Source organism: Balaenoptera musculus, chromosome 9 (genome assembly GCF_009873245.2).
Source record: "Balaenoptera musculus isolate JJ_BM4_2016_0621 chromosome 9, mBalMus1.pri.v3, whole genome shotgun sequence".
Classification (NCBI taxonomy): Eukaryota; Metazoa; Chordata; class Mammalia; order Artiodactyla; family Balaenopteridae; genus Balaenoptera; species Balaenoptera musculus.
Genome location: NC_045793.1, coordinates 88,440,183 through 88,457,406, shown reverse-complemented (window position 1 = coordinate 88,457,406; position 17,224 = coordinate 88,440,183). Strand labels below are relative to the sequence as shown.

Here is a 17,224-nt window from a genome sequence, read left to right as displayed (position 1 = left end):
CGCGCACAGGCGGCGGCGGCGGCTGGGCGGCGCACCGCGGCAGCGGCCGACGCGCTCTCGGCGTCCGCAGCCCGGCCCCGCGCTCCCGCGGCCAAGAGAAACTTTGGGAGCTGCAGTCTCCCGCGGAACTTCTCGGCGGGGCTCCGCGCCCGAGCCCTCTCTGCTCCCTCTTCCACCTTCTCGCCGTCTCTCCACGCGGCTCCTTCGTCCCGGCGCCTCCAAAACTGAATGAGAGAGCGGCGCTCGGGGCGCGCGGCGGCGGCAGCGGCGGTATGGAGCGCAGTGGCTGGGCGCCGCGTACTTTGCTCCTGGCGCTGGTGCTGGGGACGACGCTGAGGGTGCGCGCCGCGGTGGGCTATTACCCCCGCTTTTCGCCCTTCTTTTTCCTGTGCACCCACCACGGGGAGCTGGAAGGGGATGGGGAGCAGGGCGAGGTGCTCATTTCCCTGCACATTGCGGGCCACCCCACCTACTACGTACCGGGACAAGAATACCATGGTAGGTACCACAGCATCTCCGCGCTCGCCGCCCAGCGCAGCTTTGTGTCCCTTTCCTTCTTCCAAGGGGCCGTTTAACCAAGAACCGTGACAACCCTTACCTCAGCATTACTTCTGAGGAGGGAGAGAAAACAAAGTTAGCGGGGGATAGAGTCGCGAGTTGGGATTTATTCCCCCCCGCCCCCCCTCCCCCACTCCACACACTCCCCTCGCGCGTCTCCCCGTGAGGAGCCGGTTCTGGTGAGAAACGCCAGAGAATTCTTGAGGTCTTTCCTCCTCCCTCGTGGTTCTGGCACCTGACACGTGAATGAAAACGCTCATCTTGTTTCCTTAACCCGAGTGCTTGGATTCCAGACCTTTGTCCTGCTCCCGGTTCCCCCTGAAGGGCATCCGGGGGGTGCTGGGCTTTGCGGACCGGCTGATGACAGCTTGACGCGCCCCGGTCAGCGGCCGCCCCGCGCCGTCGCCTGCCGGCCCGCCGCAAAGTTCTCGCTGCTCCCCAGCCAGGGGTCCCTCTCGTTTCCTTCAGTGTCAGACGACCCTCCTGACAGAGAGCGGCTGCTTCCAGCGCTCTGTTCTTTTAAAAGTGGCTTTTAAAATGTCAGCAAAGGGTGCTTTTTTCTGAGTCCTCTCTTACTTGTAACCTGCTACTTGTTTTTAGAATGATCTCTGTGATGTTTCTTAACAACTGTGTCTTTAATCTGCACAGCTTTAATTTCCAGGTAGGGGCTGGAAGTTCCTTATAATTTAAAGGTACCTTTTAAAAAAGGATCATTCTGGAGTCCTTCATCATAATGAAACATGATCGAAAAAGGACAGTTTAGCTGCAAGCAAGAGAATTTTCTGTAGTGCGTGCGTTTTTGATATTTGAAGCGAGTAAATCGTGTATGTGGGATAATAAGATATTGTCTATTTTCTATTATTTCCGCTGGAACTCCTGAATATTTCACTTCTATGGAGCTTTTAAGCGGTGACAGGCACTGTTTAATTAGAATTTCAAGGCAAAAATACTGATACCCAACTATTGTCTAGTGATTTCCTGTTATAGTTTCCATCTCTTGTAGGCTAACAGTTAATTGGTATAGCAGGAGATAATCCACGGAGCAGCTGGCATTTCAGATAAACATGGATATAAAAATGATAAGAATCCTTAAATTTTCTATTTAGAAAGCCCTTCATATCTGCTTTAAAATGTTTAGCCTAAATAAATGCTTTCTAGAGATTGAAAGTAGTGCTTTTACAACTTTCTTGTGGCATGGTGTCAGCCTTGTCTGTAGAGCGGGAGTCTAATTCGGTTGGAATTTTAGACTTTGGAATATTAAATTTCTGTAACTGGTCCCTTCTTTTAAAATGCATATTGTATTCTCTTTCCAAGAACAGTCTGGTGTTTCTCTGAGTTCATGAGAATCTTTTAAGGAGAAGGACCAGCCAATATGATGGCAACCCAGACCTCACCCAAAGACTGATTGATTGAGCTTGTCACTTAGTGTGACCTTTAGTAAAGGTGCTTGCCCGTTATTAGCTCTAAGTGAGAGTGGTAGGTAAGTGAGTCAAGGCTGGGCTAAAAGGTGTGATTGTCAGGTTGTGATGGAAGACCTGTGATAACACGTAGCCTTATTTTTTTTTTTTCCTGTTTTCCATATCCTTTGTAAGGTGCCAGCATAGAAAACTTAAAATACCAAAATATGACATAGCCTTTGCTTTTGCTATAAAGCTAGCAAATATAAGTCAGCCTAAGACTGACCATAATCACATCCTAAGTCAGAAAAGGAAAGAATGATAGAGAGTAAGCATACAGTGTAATACTTCAAGTTGCATATTGTGTGGGAAAGTCTCAATTTCTACCTCTTCTATCACCAGAAAAGGTAGAGAAATTTTATTATGTAAGTTTAAGAAGATCGAATTATTATTATAAACTTTGAGAATGGTTATTGTAAGATTTTAAATTCCTGTTGCCTGTTTTGTCAAATATTTAGATTTTGAAACTGGCTGTAGCTATAGGCCTTCAGTAAGAGTTTTTCCTTGTAAAATATTCTACGGGTAGAAGAAATGTTTAAAAATGAAATGGTGCTTACATGTGTCTCCTTTTCTTTTAGACTTTTGGAAATTAATGTTACAAATTAATTATGTAACATCTATTTAAGAATTGAACTTTTGATAGGAAAACTTAACCTAATATACTTTGGGAGTTAGCTCATTTTATAGGAGACCAAAGTAGGAGGTTATTCAGCCAAAATTTTTTAAAACTAAGAAATATGTAAAATATTAGCTTGAGACTTTATTTGTAATCTTCCGAATCTCTAAAATGTAACACTTATGTCAGGAAAACTCAGTCTTATCTGTGATTTACATTGAAGTCAGCATTTGAGGGAATGGTTTCTGGGAGCAGCTGATGGCTGTTAACTTTTTTACCTAAAGGAATGCATTGAGATGTGCAGTGGTACCTAACACAGAACATGACTGTAGACCAGGCTGTGTCAACTGCCCTCTGAGACTTGTGTTGTGAGACAGAATATGAAATGGAGAGGCAAATGTCAGAGTTCAATATCATGGGTCTCTGTATGTGTCATATTTATTTAAAGATTTTTGTTGAAAATCTTTTGGAAAAAAAGCAACAAAAATATAATAACAAAAGAATTTGAAACTTGTGTATCTACAGCATTGTCAGATATTTCCAGTGTTAAGTAGTATATCCATCTGTTTGCAGTTTTGGCAACTCTGTAAACAGTGCATGGTTACTTTTGCTAGTTCTCGTCACTCGTTCACTTGGTACCTCTGTTGTCGTCTTCCTATAGCTTTTAAAATCTGTTGTCTATGACTTTCTTGAGATGACATCGTTGGTCACAATGAACTATGGTATCTTTGCATGATGAGTACAATGCAGTTTAGAAGCTCAGCAATAAGAGGTGATACATATGTATATGTATATATATATCATGTTGAATTAGAAAAGTCTCAGGGTCAGAACATTTTTTTCCTAGAATTTCCCTTTTTTGCACAAATCCCAAAATATGGTCAATTTCTACAACATGGTTTCCAAGCCCTGTTTTTTTCTGGGGGGGGGCCAGAAAGTTGCAAATGATGGGAAAATAGGAAATGGAAACCCAGATGGTCCAGTCAGGTAGCCATTTCTCTTTCCCAGCCACACCTGGCTGTTCACTGCTCCTTCTCCTAAGGACCTGGGCAGTATTGTGAAACATGCAAAGGTCGAGTTGGTGTCTGCACCTTTCCTTTCCCCTGATAATCCCTCTTCCTCACCCCCACTCAGGCTTTTGTTTAAAACTCCTCCCACAACCAATTTGTAGTGACTGTGACTTGTCAATGTTATATTCTCCCACAATCTTAATTACAACTATGGAAAGATGTTTTTCCCTTTTTGTTCAAAAGAATTTTGGCATCACTGAGCAGGCAGATAATATATTTTGAGATAGAAAGACTTTTAGATAACTCTGAAATCCTGTAATGAGGACCTGCCTGCTCACAAGATGGGCTTTATTCAGTCACCATCAAAAAGGAGAGGTCAGACATAAGAGAAAACTTAATCTATGAAAGCCAAGCATAAGTAAATGAGTCTGTGGAAAGTGCTTGAGCTTTGGTGAGACAATTTATCTGAATTTCTAAAAAGACGAGAATCCCCATTATTAAGGTGGCATAAGGTGGGGGAAACGTTCCATTACAGTGGAAAATACGCTCTAAAATATTGATTGAGAAAAAAAAATTGTCTTAAGCAGAACTGAATTGTTAATAAAGCATGGTGCTTTAAAAAGGAGATTTGATTGTATTTTGTAAATCCAGTATCACTATTGGTAGTTCTTTTGTGCTACATTTTCATTCTATTATTTATTTAATCCTCTTGTGGGGTGGGTGGGAAAATCAATTTCAACTGCTAAAACAGAATGTTTACCTAAAAGAGATATAATCAGGATTAAGTATTTATGGTATTTTGTTGTAAGAATTGCCAGTATTCCTATTATACATACATGTGTTCTGGAATCAACTGGTTGCTAATTAAAAATCACCGTTCAAAGGCAGTTGCAATATAATGACTTTTCAAGTATAAGACATAATTTTTGGTAATATACTCTAGATTAAATTCCTTTCAAAGAAATGATTTTTTAAAAAATTTGAATTAAAGTTATCTGCTATTGCTAAGGTAACTGGCTTGTTGATCGGGTGAGTGGATATTTGTTTTTTATATGTCTCTGATTCTGGAATCAGCATATTTAAACTCAGAATCATTTGTCGAATGTAATTTATAAGTGAACTGCAGCTGTGTCCTGCTTGCATATGACTTTGAAAACTGAACATTTAAAGCATTTTTCTCTACTTGTCTTATATTTCATCTCACTCTCTACAATTTATTTCAAACATATTTTACTGATGTGGTTCAGATCATTTCTTAAATCATATAAATATTGCTTTAATATATATTCCCTGTGTGAGTTTCAATTCCAGTCATACACTAAAAAAATCAGGTCTTTAGAATCATAATTGGAAACATCTAATTTAGGCAGGTATTCTTACTTCAGTCACAGCACTACATTACTAGAAATTATTTAATTAGAATATTTTCCTCCAATTTTTATGAATCTTTATTTTAAACTATTATTTTTAATTTCATTAAAAATGTTAAAGAGTAAACTAAGAAAGTTGTATCATTGTAATCATACAAGTATATTTTTTACAGAACCATCTTATTCTAATAAATTTGTCTTTTCATCTTTAAAAGTGAGTGATAGATATTTTCACAAGATTTTAAAGTCAATACTATTGACTTTCAAATTTTTTCATAAATTAGTTTCATTCAAAAGACAACATCTAAAACCAATCTTTGATTTATTTTTTTCCCTCTCTGGAATTGGTCAACTCTATAGATGATCTGGGAACCTTACATTATCAGTTATTTAGGATATGTTGCATATTAAGCCATAATTGTTCCTCCGATGACTTCAAATGACACTTTGACAGTTATTTATTATGTCTTTAATCTTCACAAGTAGTTGTTGGTACATATATGTTTGAAATATATTTCAGATAACCTTTACATTAGACAAGCATAAATAAATTGAGCTACTGGTGCTTTTTGAACATTGGCATTTAAGAAAAAATTCTCACACAAAAATATAAAGTTCTTCCTTTTTTTTTTAAGTTCTTTCTTTTTTTAAAAGTTCTTTATGCCGTATAGAAATAGAAAAAAATGGATAGCCCTACATTCAGTGCATTTGGTTAGAATGGACAGGTTCACGTAGGGCTTTAAACTATGTCTGGGTAATGGCATAACACACATATGAAAAGGAAAATTCATTTATCTAAATATTTTGGCTTCAAGAATAATTTGGGTGATTAATCCACATCACCCCTACCCCACCGATTTTAGAGTTATTTATATTGAATAAAATAACCAAACTGTATAATTTCAATCTTATCAACCTTAAACAAATAAGTATTAAAAACACATTTTCAGAACTTGGAATTGAATTTTCAAATATGAAGATTTCATAATGACTGTTCAAACACAAGAATGGTGTGTTTAAAAAAAATATTCTTGGCTCTCAGGAAATTCCACATGAGGTGATCTCACTTAGGTGTCAGTTGTGTAGCTTAGAGAGTAATTTTCGCCACGGTCACCTGCCATGCCCATCTCATTGAAGGCAGAGCTTCTGGAGGGTTGAATGCTGTGCCTACAGGTTAACCAATTATTTTAGAGAAACACATGTGTGCTTCTCTAAAACTACACACACTTTTTCCTTCTTTATTCGATTTCCTGTAGGAGCTAAGTGTAGCAACTGGATTTGGGGGTGTGCGGAAGGGTCACTACACATGTACAGATGTTGATTTGAGGCTTAAGGCAGCTCTAATCATTCAAAAAAACAAAGCTAAGGTAATTAGATAGCTTTTGAATGCCACAAAGAGATAGTTATAGGAACTCTGAGGTTCTGAAGTAAACACTGAAAACCCAGGTTATCTTTTAATGCTAATTTAGCTTTCCTTAGAAACATAAAACTTTGTTTGGAAACCAAAATAAATTAAATTTTATTGATTAAAGGATTCTTTGAAACTATAGGAGAACTCAGGAGTGTTTCGAATAGCCCTGGTTATTGATGTACGCCGGTGCCCACATACCAAGTTACATGAAGGAGTGATAATAGTTTACCATTAAGTGCTACCCTCACCTCAGAATCGTCTCTCTCTGCCTTTCCTGCTCTGCCCCTCTCTCCTTACACCTGTATCTGACCTGCTTTCTCCCATGGCCCCTCTCTTCCTCCTAAATTTTCTCATTTTCCTTCTTCTTTTGCTCCTTTCCTCCATGTCACAGGGCCTTGTCTTCCCTCTCCTCTTCCTTCCTCTTTTCTGCTTCACAACTTGATTCCTTTGCTCCTTCAATTCTTTCTCTTTTTCTTTTTCTTTCTTCTCTTCAGATTTCCTATCACTAGCTCTACCCCTTTTTTTCCCTCTAACTATAACATGAAAAATATTGGTGTATATATATGTATATATTATATAATTAGTATATATTGTACTCATTGGATGTTTACAGTAATAAAAGTGGGTGAGTAGGCCTTTGTATTTGGCTCAAAAAATTAATGTTATCTTTCTGTGACATGCACGTGCCCTTTTTAAAAATCATGGGTTAGTTATTCCTGGTGGGAAAGTAGGCTCTTCTTCCTATACTGTAAAATCTCTTAGAAGAACTTTCAAGCCAGTAGCTGTTTAATTCTGAGTTAGCTACTGTCAGCTATGGGGTCAAACTGCAGAATCAGAAGTCTGTGCATGGAAGCACATATATACACCATGAGGAAGAGTTGTAGAATTTAGAAAAATGCACACTGAATTAGCTTGAATCTAAAAGGCAGCTCAATTTTGAGATGTCTTCAATGCTTGAGTGCATAGAGACTCTTCTAGTAAATGGGTGAGGGCTGTCTCTGTCATCACCACAGTCACCTCAAGTTATCTCCTTTACTTGCTGGTCTCTTTGCCAAGACTCGTAACAGTTGCATAGCTATGAAATAGTGATGACACCTTTTTAGGTAGCTGGCATTTAACAGACAGGTCGAAAAGGGGGTGGGGGGACTTGGTATGAACACTAGATTGGGAGTCAAGAAGGGAGGTGTGTTGCTCTGGGGTAGGTTCCACAGTCTTTCTTCAATGAGACCTATTTTACTGTTTTGTACCTGTGAACGCTAATGTCTATTCCAGCTCAAAAATTCAAAGATTCCTTGGCTGAGAGCTCAGACTTATACTAAAAAGAAAGTCTAGGGAGGCACAGTGATGTAGTGGGAAAAATTCGAGCTTTGGCAGCAGAGAGACCCATGCTTATATCCTTTCTCTGCCACTTATTAGTTGTGTGCTTTCAGCAAGTTACGTACCCTCTCCTAGCCTCAGTTTCCTCATTTCTAATGTAGAAATAATAGTATCCGTATTTGGGGGTTGCAATTATTAAATAAGGTAATGCATATATTAGATAGTAGTTATTATCATCTGGTACAGTCACCCAGCATTAGATAAGGATTTTTGAAGCATTGGATATACAGATAGGAGCTCTTTACCCATGCCTGTTCATTTTGTGCCTTGTCAACATGTGGCCCATTTCAAGGGAAATTCCAAACTGAGTATATTAAGGAGGGTCACAAAAGTAAAAAAAAAAAAAAAGTCACCTTGTCACCAAATATGTATGATCAGAAAGTGTTTCCCAGCCAAAATAGATATGACTTGCCTAGAATTAAACAGTTGATTAGTGTAGTTCTAGTCTAACCAAAACTTTTATTAACTTAGCCAGTTCCCAAGTCAGACCTTCCTGTTCCTAAATTGAGTATGTTTCCTTAGTTGATGGCCATGATAACAACCAAACTTTGTGTATTTAGGTGGTAGTCTAGGAAAGATGCCAAGATAAGTAAATAACATCGGTTTAATATATTTTGTTAAATCCTACAATATATGTGTCTACAACCCCATGTAAAATAATTTTAAAAGACAAAACTGTTTCAACAAAACTAGAAATGAGAGAAATTGATTTTGATAGTGAACCCAGAGTTCACCCCTCAGGGGCTGACTGAGGAAACTTAAATCCACACATGGTTAGGTGGTGAAGTAGAAGGCTAGTTCATTTACGATAAAACATATCCTTGTCAGGATAAAGGCATTGGCTGACCATGCCAATGTCCACGGTATCAAAGTTTATATGGGTGGGCAAATGACTATTAGTAGGCTGTTTGGCAGCATGGAGTTAGATGATCTCAGTGGCAGATTCCACACCTAGGAAAGCTTCTCCATCCAATCCAAGTCAGCTGGGCTGGTTGGCATTTTCCCTAGATTGTACTGGAGGAACACTGTCCTCTTTCTGGATTCTATAATGCCTCATTATGTGGCATACGTTGCTCGTTGTCTACCCAGTGATTACTAAAATGCCCTTTCTTACTAACTGATTTTGAGAACAACTATGTGTCTAGTTAAAAATGCTTACCTCCAAGGCTCCCCTGCCATGTAATTTAGTGAGATGCAGTGGAAGTCTACCGGGTAGGGTCTTTAGAAAGATTATTTTTAAAATTAATAAGGATGATTTTTAAAAGGACTCAGCAAATAGTTTTTGCTCTGCCCTTACCCATTTCTTCTAGGCAGGGTGTGGTACAACCATCTTGTGACCTTGAGGATAATGGTCCCATGCTAAGGATGGTGGACCAGGAGTTCTGAAGGAGCCTGGGTCTTTATTTATACCTTTGAGCGGCTGTATCAGCCCTGGAATACCTCTTCTGGACTTCTCATATCATAAGAAAAATCAGTCGGGTTCTTGTTATTTGCAGCTGAGTGCAATCCTAATCATTTCTTCTGAACACACAAATGACTCAGTTTACATTCTCTTTTAGGTCAGTCACAATTCTTGTATCAAGCTCTGAACTGCTCTGGTTCTCCCATAGAATTGCTTTTGGTCACCTTGATGGAACTAGGATATTTTCTAAGACAGTTTTGATAATATATTTTCAGAATATCCTTCAAGATGTGCTACTTATGCAGGTGGCAAAAATAGTGCATTTTATATTAACTTTTTAGTAATGTTTTGAGAAGGTAACCTGTGCCTGACCTCCAATTTCTGGAGTTTCTTAAAACTGACAATTTATGCTAGTGAGTTTGTTTATGAACTTTGTTTCCTGTCAGTCCTATCTCTCTAAAATGCAGTATCACCATATGTAAATCCTGTTGACACTTAAAATGCTTAGATGTGTGACATGGTTGTGAATGTGAGCTCTGCCCCAACTTTAACCTTGTTTGTTATGTCTGGCTCAGCCTCTAGGACCAAATCCAATAATGTCATTTCTTTTGCTTGCTGCATATCGACAGAGGAAACAGGCATCTCAGCCTTACCTTCAGGAACATGTAATCTTTTTGTTTAGGCCACCTTTGTTATGAATGTTGAAATAGCCTATGATCATGGTTCCAGATCTTTTCTTACTTCCTTTTCTCATGTAAACACTTCCTGCATCCTCATCCTGCAAAAAAATGTTATAGGTCCAGTGATGGTGATGGAGGAATATAAGAAAATTAGTTGGTTTTAGGCATTTTTAGAAAAGTGGGTTCACATTCCCATTCCAAGCACTGATACTATCAACAATTTTTTTAGAAAGGTAACTCAAGAACTTAGGAATAAATTAATAACAACAACATTAACAATAGCAAACTCTAGAGTAGCACTTATTATGTGTCAGGTACTGATCTATATGCTTTACATATATTGATTCATGTAATTCTCACAACAACCTCATGAGGTAGGTAGTATTATCCTCCTTTTGTTTGTGGATGTAGAAACTAAGTCACAGAAAGGTATTTTGCCCGAGATCATAAAGCTGTCATGCAAGAGTGCTCCAGAATCCATATTGCTCCAGAATCCATACTTTTAACTGGTATGCATTTCTTTTTAGAAATGACAATTATTTCAAGAAAGGAATAGTAATAAGAAATAACAAAAGACATTTGAAGAAAGAGAAAATAAGGAAAAGTAAAAGCTAATTTCGTTATTTAAAATAAAGATTGCAAGATCAAACCAGAAGGATGATATCCATGCCAAACTAGGCCAGAATTTTACAGTCCTAAATATTTCTTGACTAGATATCACCTTCCAGATGAAGCACAAAGCAAAGATATCATTTAGTATACTGTTGACCTAAAAGAGTTAACATGCTTTCAGAGTATCACCACAAATACAAATATAAGAAAGTGATTTGCAAATTTTGCTCAAATTTATTTTTAACATTTTGATGAATGTAATTTTAATGAAGATTTTCAAGTAAATAGGAAATTTATTCTTTGACTCACTAATAGAACTTGAGAAGGACATGAATACAAGGGGAGAAGTATAATTTAAGCAGAGGGACATTTAAAAAGATTTTCATTGATGTTCATCTATTTGTAATGTATTTCTTTCTTTAGGAAATTCCTGTGAGTGTTATCTGTCGGCAGGTAGAGCCTGTGAAATTGAGTGATGGGGTACACGGTGAAACTCCTGGTGACAAGCAGGATCATCCTGCAGTGTCTGACCTCGCTCATCAGAGGTCTGTTCTCACAGTGATAGTGACACCAGTGGGATAACGTTTGTTTTGTACTCGCCTTTGTAGGGTTATTTTTCATATGTGGATCAGACTTATAAAAATCACTTTCTCTTGAGCTTATTTGAATGAGAAGAAAAGGGCTAAGCATCCTCTCCTGCCCTTGCTCCCAAATTAATTCACCTCCTGCCAAGGAGGGCAAAGGTCAGCCATAGGTTTTCTTGCAACCAGGTGAGGTGGCAACGTGAATTACGTTAGTAATGCCAATGTTTCCTGATTTGTCACCGTTATAGTTTATCCCAGAGTTTGACATCAGATCTGAACTGAGAGCCACTGACCCCTGGTGGAAATAAAACAGAGGGTGGAGGACAGATTCAGGGTAGGAGCTTCCTGTATGGAACCCACAGAGGTTCTCAGCGGGCCTGAAGGAGGCCCATGCTTTCACTAGGAGAGAAAAATTTGCTTCATTGGACATTAACAAAAGGACAGTAGCCTTAAAAAGCTATTATCAAAAAGTGTAGAGAAGGTCCACATAGAGATCATTTCTTTCCTCAGGCGGGACACCCCGGATCATCTCTCCCTTTAGTATTCGCCCGTGAGCTGTGCCTAGCTGTAGCTCTAATGGCAAATCTGTGAGCCTCCAGGGTGGTGTAGGAAGCCAAGAGGCTGCTTACGGGGTGATCTGACTTGATGCAGGTATTAAACTATTGAGACTGTTTCTCTCAAATATAAGTGGTTTATTTCAGCCTTTTAACAGAAACTGTGAGGCACACACTTCAATTCCAAATAAATTGTGAAATATTTTAAACATATAGAAAACTACAATAAATTAAAATACAAAATTGGTATCACTAATGAGTACCCAAGGGATACCTATCTGTATTCATTGAAGTAAAATGCAGATGCTCTGGAGATCAAGCGCTTCACAGTTGTTAGAATAAGACTCATTGATTTGACCAGCATTGCTGAATGATTTTTGCATGGCTTAGAAGAGATTGTCCTGTCCCATCTATGCCAGTGGTTCCCATGTGTTTCTACAACATAATGAAAAACACGGAGTCTCTGTAAGCATAAAAGAGTAGGATATCTTGAGTGAGGTACATGCTTGATAGTCATCCTGTAGAAAAAACTGGTAAAAAAAAAAAAAGTCTATTACTTTGATTAGTTAAAGACAAATAAGTATTTCCAGTGAATGAAAAGAATGTTTCTCCTTAGAAAGATTTGTCAGTAAAAGAAAGATTTACAACCAGAATTTAGGATGGTTATTGGAATATTACCAAATAAAACAATTTCTTAAGCTTTTATTTTGCTTACGATAGCCTCTAAACCTTTATTTTTACTTACGTTGAGAAATGGACCCACTTGAATATTTATGCGTTTTATTGTGAGCTACCACAGAGCTGTACAGTTTGGAGAGTGGCAGGTGTGCCAGGGTACCCTGGCTGCCAGCCACAGAAACCGGTTCTGGCTAACTTGGGCTAAAGGAATTCATTAATAGGAGGTGGGTTAACTTGCAGAATGGAAGGAAAATCCAAACATTAGATTTAGAAATGATGGTAGTGTGTCAAGGAGCAGGGAGTGGTCAACTGCTAAAGGAATCGTGGTGGTAAGAACCATGATTTTCTGACTTTTTAAAACTTTCTGGCTTTTTTTCTGATTTTCAGCTTTTCTGGCCCCAAAGTTCAGATGAATCCTCTCCAACTCCTTTCCTTTCTTGTGTCACTGAATTCTAATTCCTGGGACCACAAGTCTCATTGGCTGACCTGGGGTGTGGCCATCCCATGAGATGGATGTTGAGGTCAGAGGAGTATCTCTCTCTGAAGGAAAATGGAGGTGTTGTTACCCCAAAGAAGGGAGAGTGGGTGTAAGGCAGACAGAAACAACAGATGAGTGCCACAATATTCACGGTATACTTTTAAGGAAAAAAAGGTGTGAAATGACCTCTGGGATAGCAAGGTATTGACAACACAGGCCATGTGGAGAAGCAGTGCTCTCTGGGGTACTATAGCACCCTTCATCAGATGTGAAGATTTTAATGATGTTTTGGGGAGCGAGGGGCAGAGGGCAGAATTATCTATTTGTTATGCATATCGATCCAACCTAACAGTGACTTATCATGCTTTTGTGTTTTTGTGAAAGTGTCTGATTCTCTTCTCAAAGCTGCACAGGTTGCCTTTCCTTGTACAAGACACCCATATTCACTGCGATGTGTATACTTTTCTCTTTACCTCAGACACCGAGGGATCTTAACACTCAGTGACCTGCAAGGGAATATCAAAGGTAAATTAGTGAGTACATGTCTCTGCCTTCATGCATCACTGTAGACAAACCATCCCGATATTCACTAGGAAGATGTCAAAATGCTTCTCTCAGTCCTCCTTTGCTCTTTCTTCTTCTCCTTGACTCTGTGGTGTCGGGGCACCCAGGGCTCTGTCCTTTCTCCTTTTCTCTTTTTCATCTGCCCTGTCTCCCTAGAGATGCCATCCATTCTGATGCCTTAAGTGCCAGTCTACATGTTGGTGACTCTCTCACAACTCCCTGAACTCCTCTGTCTTACTCTGCACTCAGCATCTCCACTTGGATGTCTATTGGCATCTCAAACTTAATATACCCACAAATGAGCTTCTTGTTTCCCTCACCCTGCCACCCCCAAAGTAGCTCCTACTCGAGTCTCCTCAACTCCATTATTGCCAACTGAGTCCTTACCGTTGTTCAGTCCCCAGACCTTCTTTCCCTAGCATCCCACATCCGATCCATCCCTAAGTCCAGCTGGCTTTACGTTAAAACACACCCAGAATCTGCCATTGCCACCACCCTCTCTCACGTGGATTACAGCAGGCTCCTGGTCACTTCTCCTGCTTCAATGCTTGTCACCTTCATTCTAGTCCTAACACAGCAGCTGGAGCGATTCGGTTAAAACCAAGCCTCTGCTCCATACCTAGGACAACCATCCAATCCACCAAGTTGCCTGGAGCAGCTCTGGTCTGCCTCTGTTTTCCCAAAAATATTGCCTGAATTTGAACAATAAAATCTTTTGTAATTCTATCCATACTTAACGTTGCTCCCCTTCTCCTTAAGAAGAAGAGAAAGTACTTGGTGTGGCCTTTAAGGCCCCGTAGCACCTGCCTCCTCTGTTACTTTTCTGACCTCATATCTTACTACTTTCCTCTTACTCTTCCACTGAAATCATCAAAAGAGGGCCTCTTTTTTGTTCTTCAGACACATGTGGGGCTCAGTCCCATCTCAGAACCTTTGCACTTTCTGTTCCCTTTTTTAGCATGCTGTTCCCCAGATAGCCCCATGCTCCCTCCCTTCCTGATTCAGGTGTGTCTTCAGATGTCCCCTTTTCAATGAGTTCTTCCCTGTCCACACTCTTAAAGCTTTGTCCTCTCTTCTCCCCAGCATTCCGTATCCCCATGGACTGCTTTGTTTTCCTTCATAGGTGTTATCATCATCTATATATTTTACTCTTTACCTTGTTTGCTTTCTGTGACCATCAGCATAATGCCTTTAAGTTCCACAAGGCAGGGATTTTTGTCTGTTTTGTTTGCTGCTCTATTTCCAGTGCCTAGGATAGTGCGTGGCACATAGCAGGCACTTTAAACATTTTGATTTAATGAATCAATGAGCAAAAATAGCACTTGAGAATCCTGTCTAATCTCAGTTATATTTAAGATTGTTATGTGAAAGTGATATTCCAAAATAATTAAAGCAATCAAGAAGATAATTTATAAAGATACATTTGTGAGTACAATTTGGCCTTTTGAATCCATGATAACAATGTTTAAAAAAATCTAAAAACCATGTTTCTACTTTCCCACCCTCCAAACTTACAAAATTCTCATGACTTTTGTGAGACTATGCAACTTTATTTATAGTAGTCTGTTGGATTGGCTTTGCTTTAACTATATGTTAGCATATCCAGAAAAGTTCTCATAGCAATTAGTGACTAGAATTATTAATAGAAACTATAATAGACTTGAAGCTCTTATTCCCAGAAGCTCCTCTGTGCTGTACCATAAATAAATTTGAAGCAATTTTGATGAATGGGTATATAGTTTGCATTTAAATTTTCATCTGAATGGGAATAAATAATGGGAAGAACAGAGACCGAAATAGCTTGGCTCCGTACTCAACAGATACGTACCAACATTAGAGAAAACACACAAAAAAGGAAACAAAAGATTTCTCTTAAAAGATTTCATCTTTTAAGAGAAATCTATTTGGGCAGTGATGAATATATGAAGGGAACAGCAGCTGAGAATTCTGGCTCTTCATTACATTTTATTTACTGATACCTTGTAAGTTGACAGCATCAGAGGTTCCATACTTACGGATTTCAACATGAACGTTTCCAGGAGTTGTGAGAACTGCTCCTCTTATAGATAAGATTGAAAATTCTTTTCCCCACTCTATTTCTAACATACATGGATACTTTAATTTATAAGCCTTTGAAATCAGAGGAGACTTAGCTCTTAGGGATTTGTGGTGGTGGACAGCACACAAGCTGGGTTGGTTTCTGGACTTTGCATTTTCGAGCTACGTGGCCTTGAGCAAGTGACCTCACCTCTCTGTGTCTCGGTTTTCCCTTCTGAAAAACAGCAGTGATGATAGTACCTGGCTCATGGGTTTGTTATGAAACTTCAATGAGACAGTGCTTATAAAGAGCAACACAGTGCCTGGCACAGAAAATAATGTTAGGTATTATTATTGTCGCACACTTGCTGATATTTTTTTCCTGTGAGTAAATAGATCTATATTTACAAAAAAAGGATTTATAATCTTTTTTTTCTTAACATTATGTGCTCATTTTTAAAAAAAAATTAATTAATTAATTAATTTATGGCTGTGTTGGGTCTTCGTTTCTGTGCGAGGGCTTTCTCTAGTTGCAGCGAGCGGGGGCCACCCTTCATTGCGGTGCACGGGCCTCTCACTATCGCGGCCTCTCTTGTTGCGGAGCACAGGCTCCAGACGCGCAGGCTCAGTAATTGTGGCTCACCGGCCCAGTTGCTCTGCGGCATGTGGGATCTTCCCAGACCAGGGCTCGAACCCGTGTGCCCTGCATTGGCAGGCAGATTCTCAACCACTGCGCCACCAGGGAAGCCCAGGGTGCTCATTTTATTGATATTTTTCAAAAAAATACAATTTTAAGAGCTGCATAATACTCTATTGAATGGCTATAGCATAATTTATAAATTTATAAATGTTTGACATTTTTGTCATTTACATTTTGTTTTCAGTGTTATAAACACTATGGTGAATATCTTTATACATCTTTCCAAATTTGGCAAAATTCTTTCCCTCAGGTTGTCATGAATTTTTATATGCAGATTATGTTAGTAAATTTATGAAAACAGGTGTATTTTTGTTTCTTTTGTTCTCTCATACTACTTTTGTGATTGGGGAGTCTTTTCCTACTCAAACATGAGATAAATATTTACATAAATATTTTCCCTATCTTATTTTAAATTGTGGATTATCGTAACTCCATGCATTGTTAGTGCATTGATCTCATTTCTTTATGTTTCTTTTCTTGTGAAGCAAGTGGCTCCCCTAGAACCACAAAGGCACTCTCTGTTGATACAGTAACCTTCTGCCATTACCTGCTTTGTCTTAGCCACTATTCAAAATGCTCTTGAAAAAGCTGTCCCATGTACCATATGGATTGAATTATTGCTACTGACTGCGGTGGTTGAGTGCAAATGCCAGATGCCTTTACTTAAGCCTTCAGGGGACATTTGCTTTTTTCAGCAGGGTTTAGTTCACTCTCCTGCATAGAATTCTTTTTGGGATTCTAATATTCTCAGTGTGAGCCACCACTGGATCAGAGAAATTGCTGACATCATGAATTTACTCTTTTGCTGATGGTACCTTTTTTGAGTGCCACTAATAAAGCACTTCTATGTAATCTTGTATCACATATATATTATCTTATGCCTACATACATAAACAGTGTGTGAAGCAGCTACCTTTTTTTAAAAAAATAAATTTATTTATTTATTTATTTATTTTTGGCTGTGTTGGGTCTTTGTTTCTGTGCGAGGGCTTTCTCTAGTTGCGGCAAGCGGGGGCCGCTCTTCATCGCGGTGCGCGGGCCTCTCACTGTCGCGGCCTCTCTTGTTGCGGAGCATAGGCTCTAGACGCGCAGGCTCAGTAGTTGTGGCTCACGGGCCTAGCTGCTCCGTGGCATGT

General features: G+C 39.2%; 1 protein-coding gene across 3 annotated transcripts in view; it reads left to right on the top strand.

Moving 5' to 3' along the window:
* The first annotated feature begins 3 nt into the window (after window positions 1-3).
* RELN (reelin) overlaps window positions 4-17,224 on the top strand; it is a 531,612-nt gene continuing 514,391 nt past the window's right edge. For all 3 annotated transcript variants that reach the window (XM_036863169.1, XM_036863168.1, XM_036863166.1), the window contains exon 1: window positions 4-498. In XM_036863169.1, coding sequence (XP_036719064.1) covers window positions 273-498 — 226 coding nt within the window. In that variant the 5' untranslated portion in view covers window positions 4-272. The remainder of the gene's footprint in view (window positions 499-17,224) is intronic.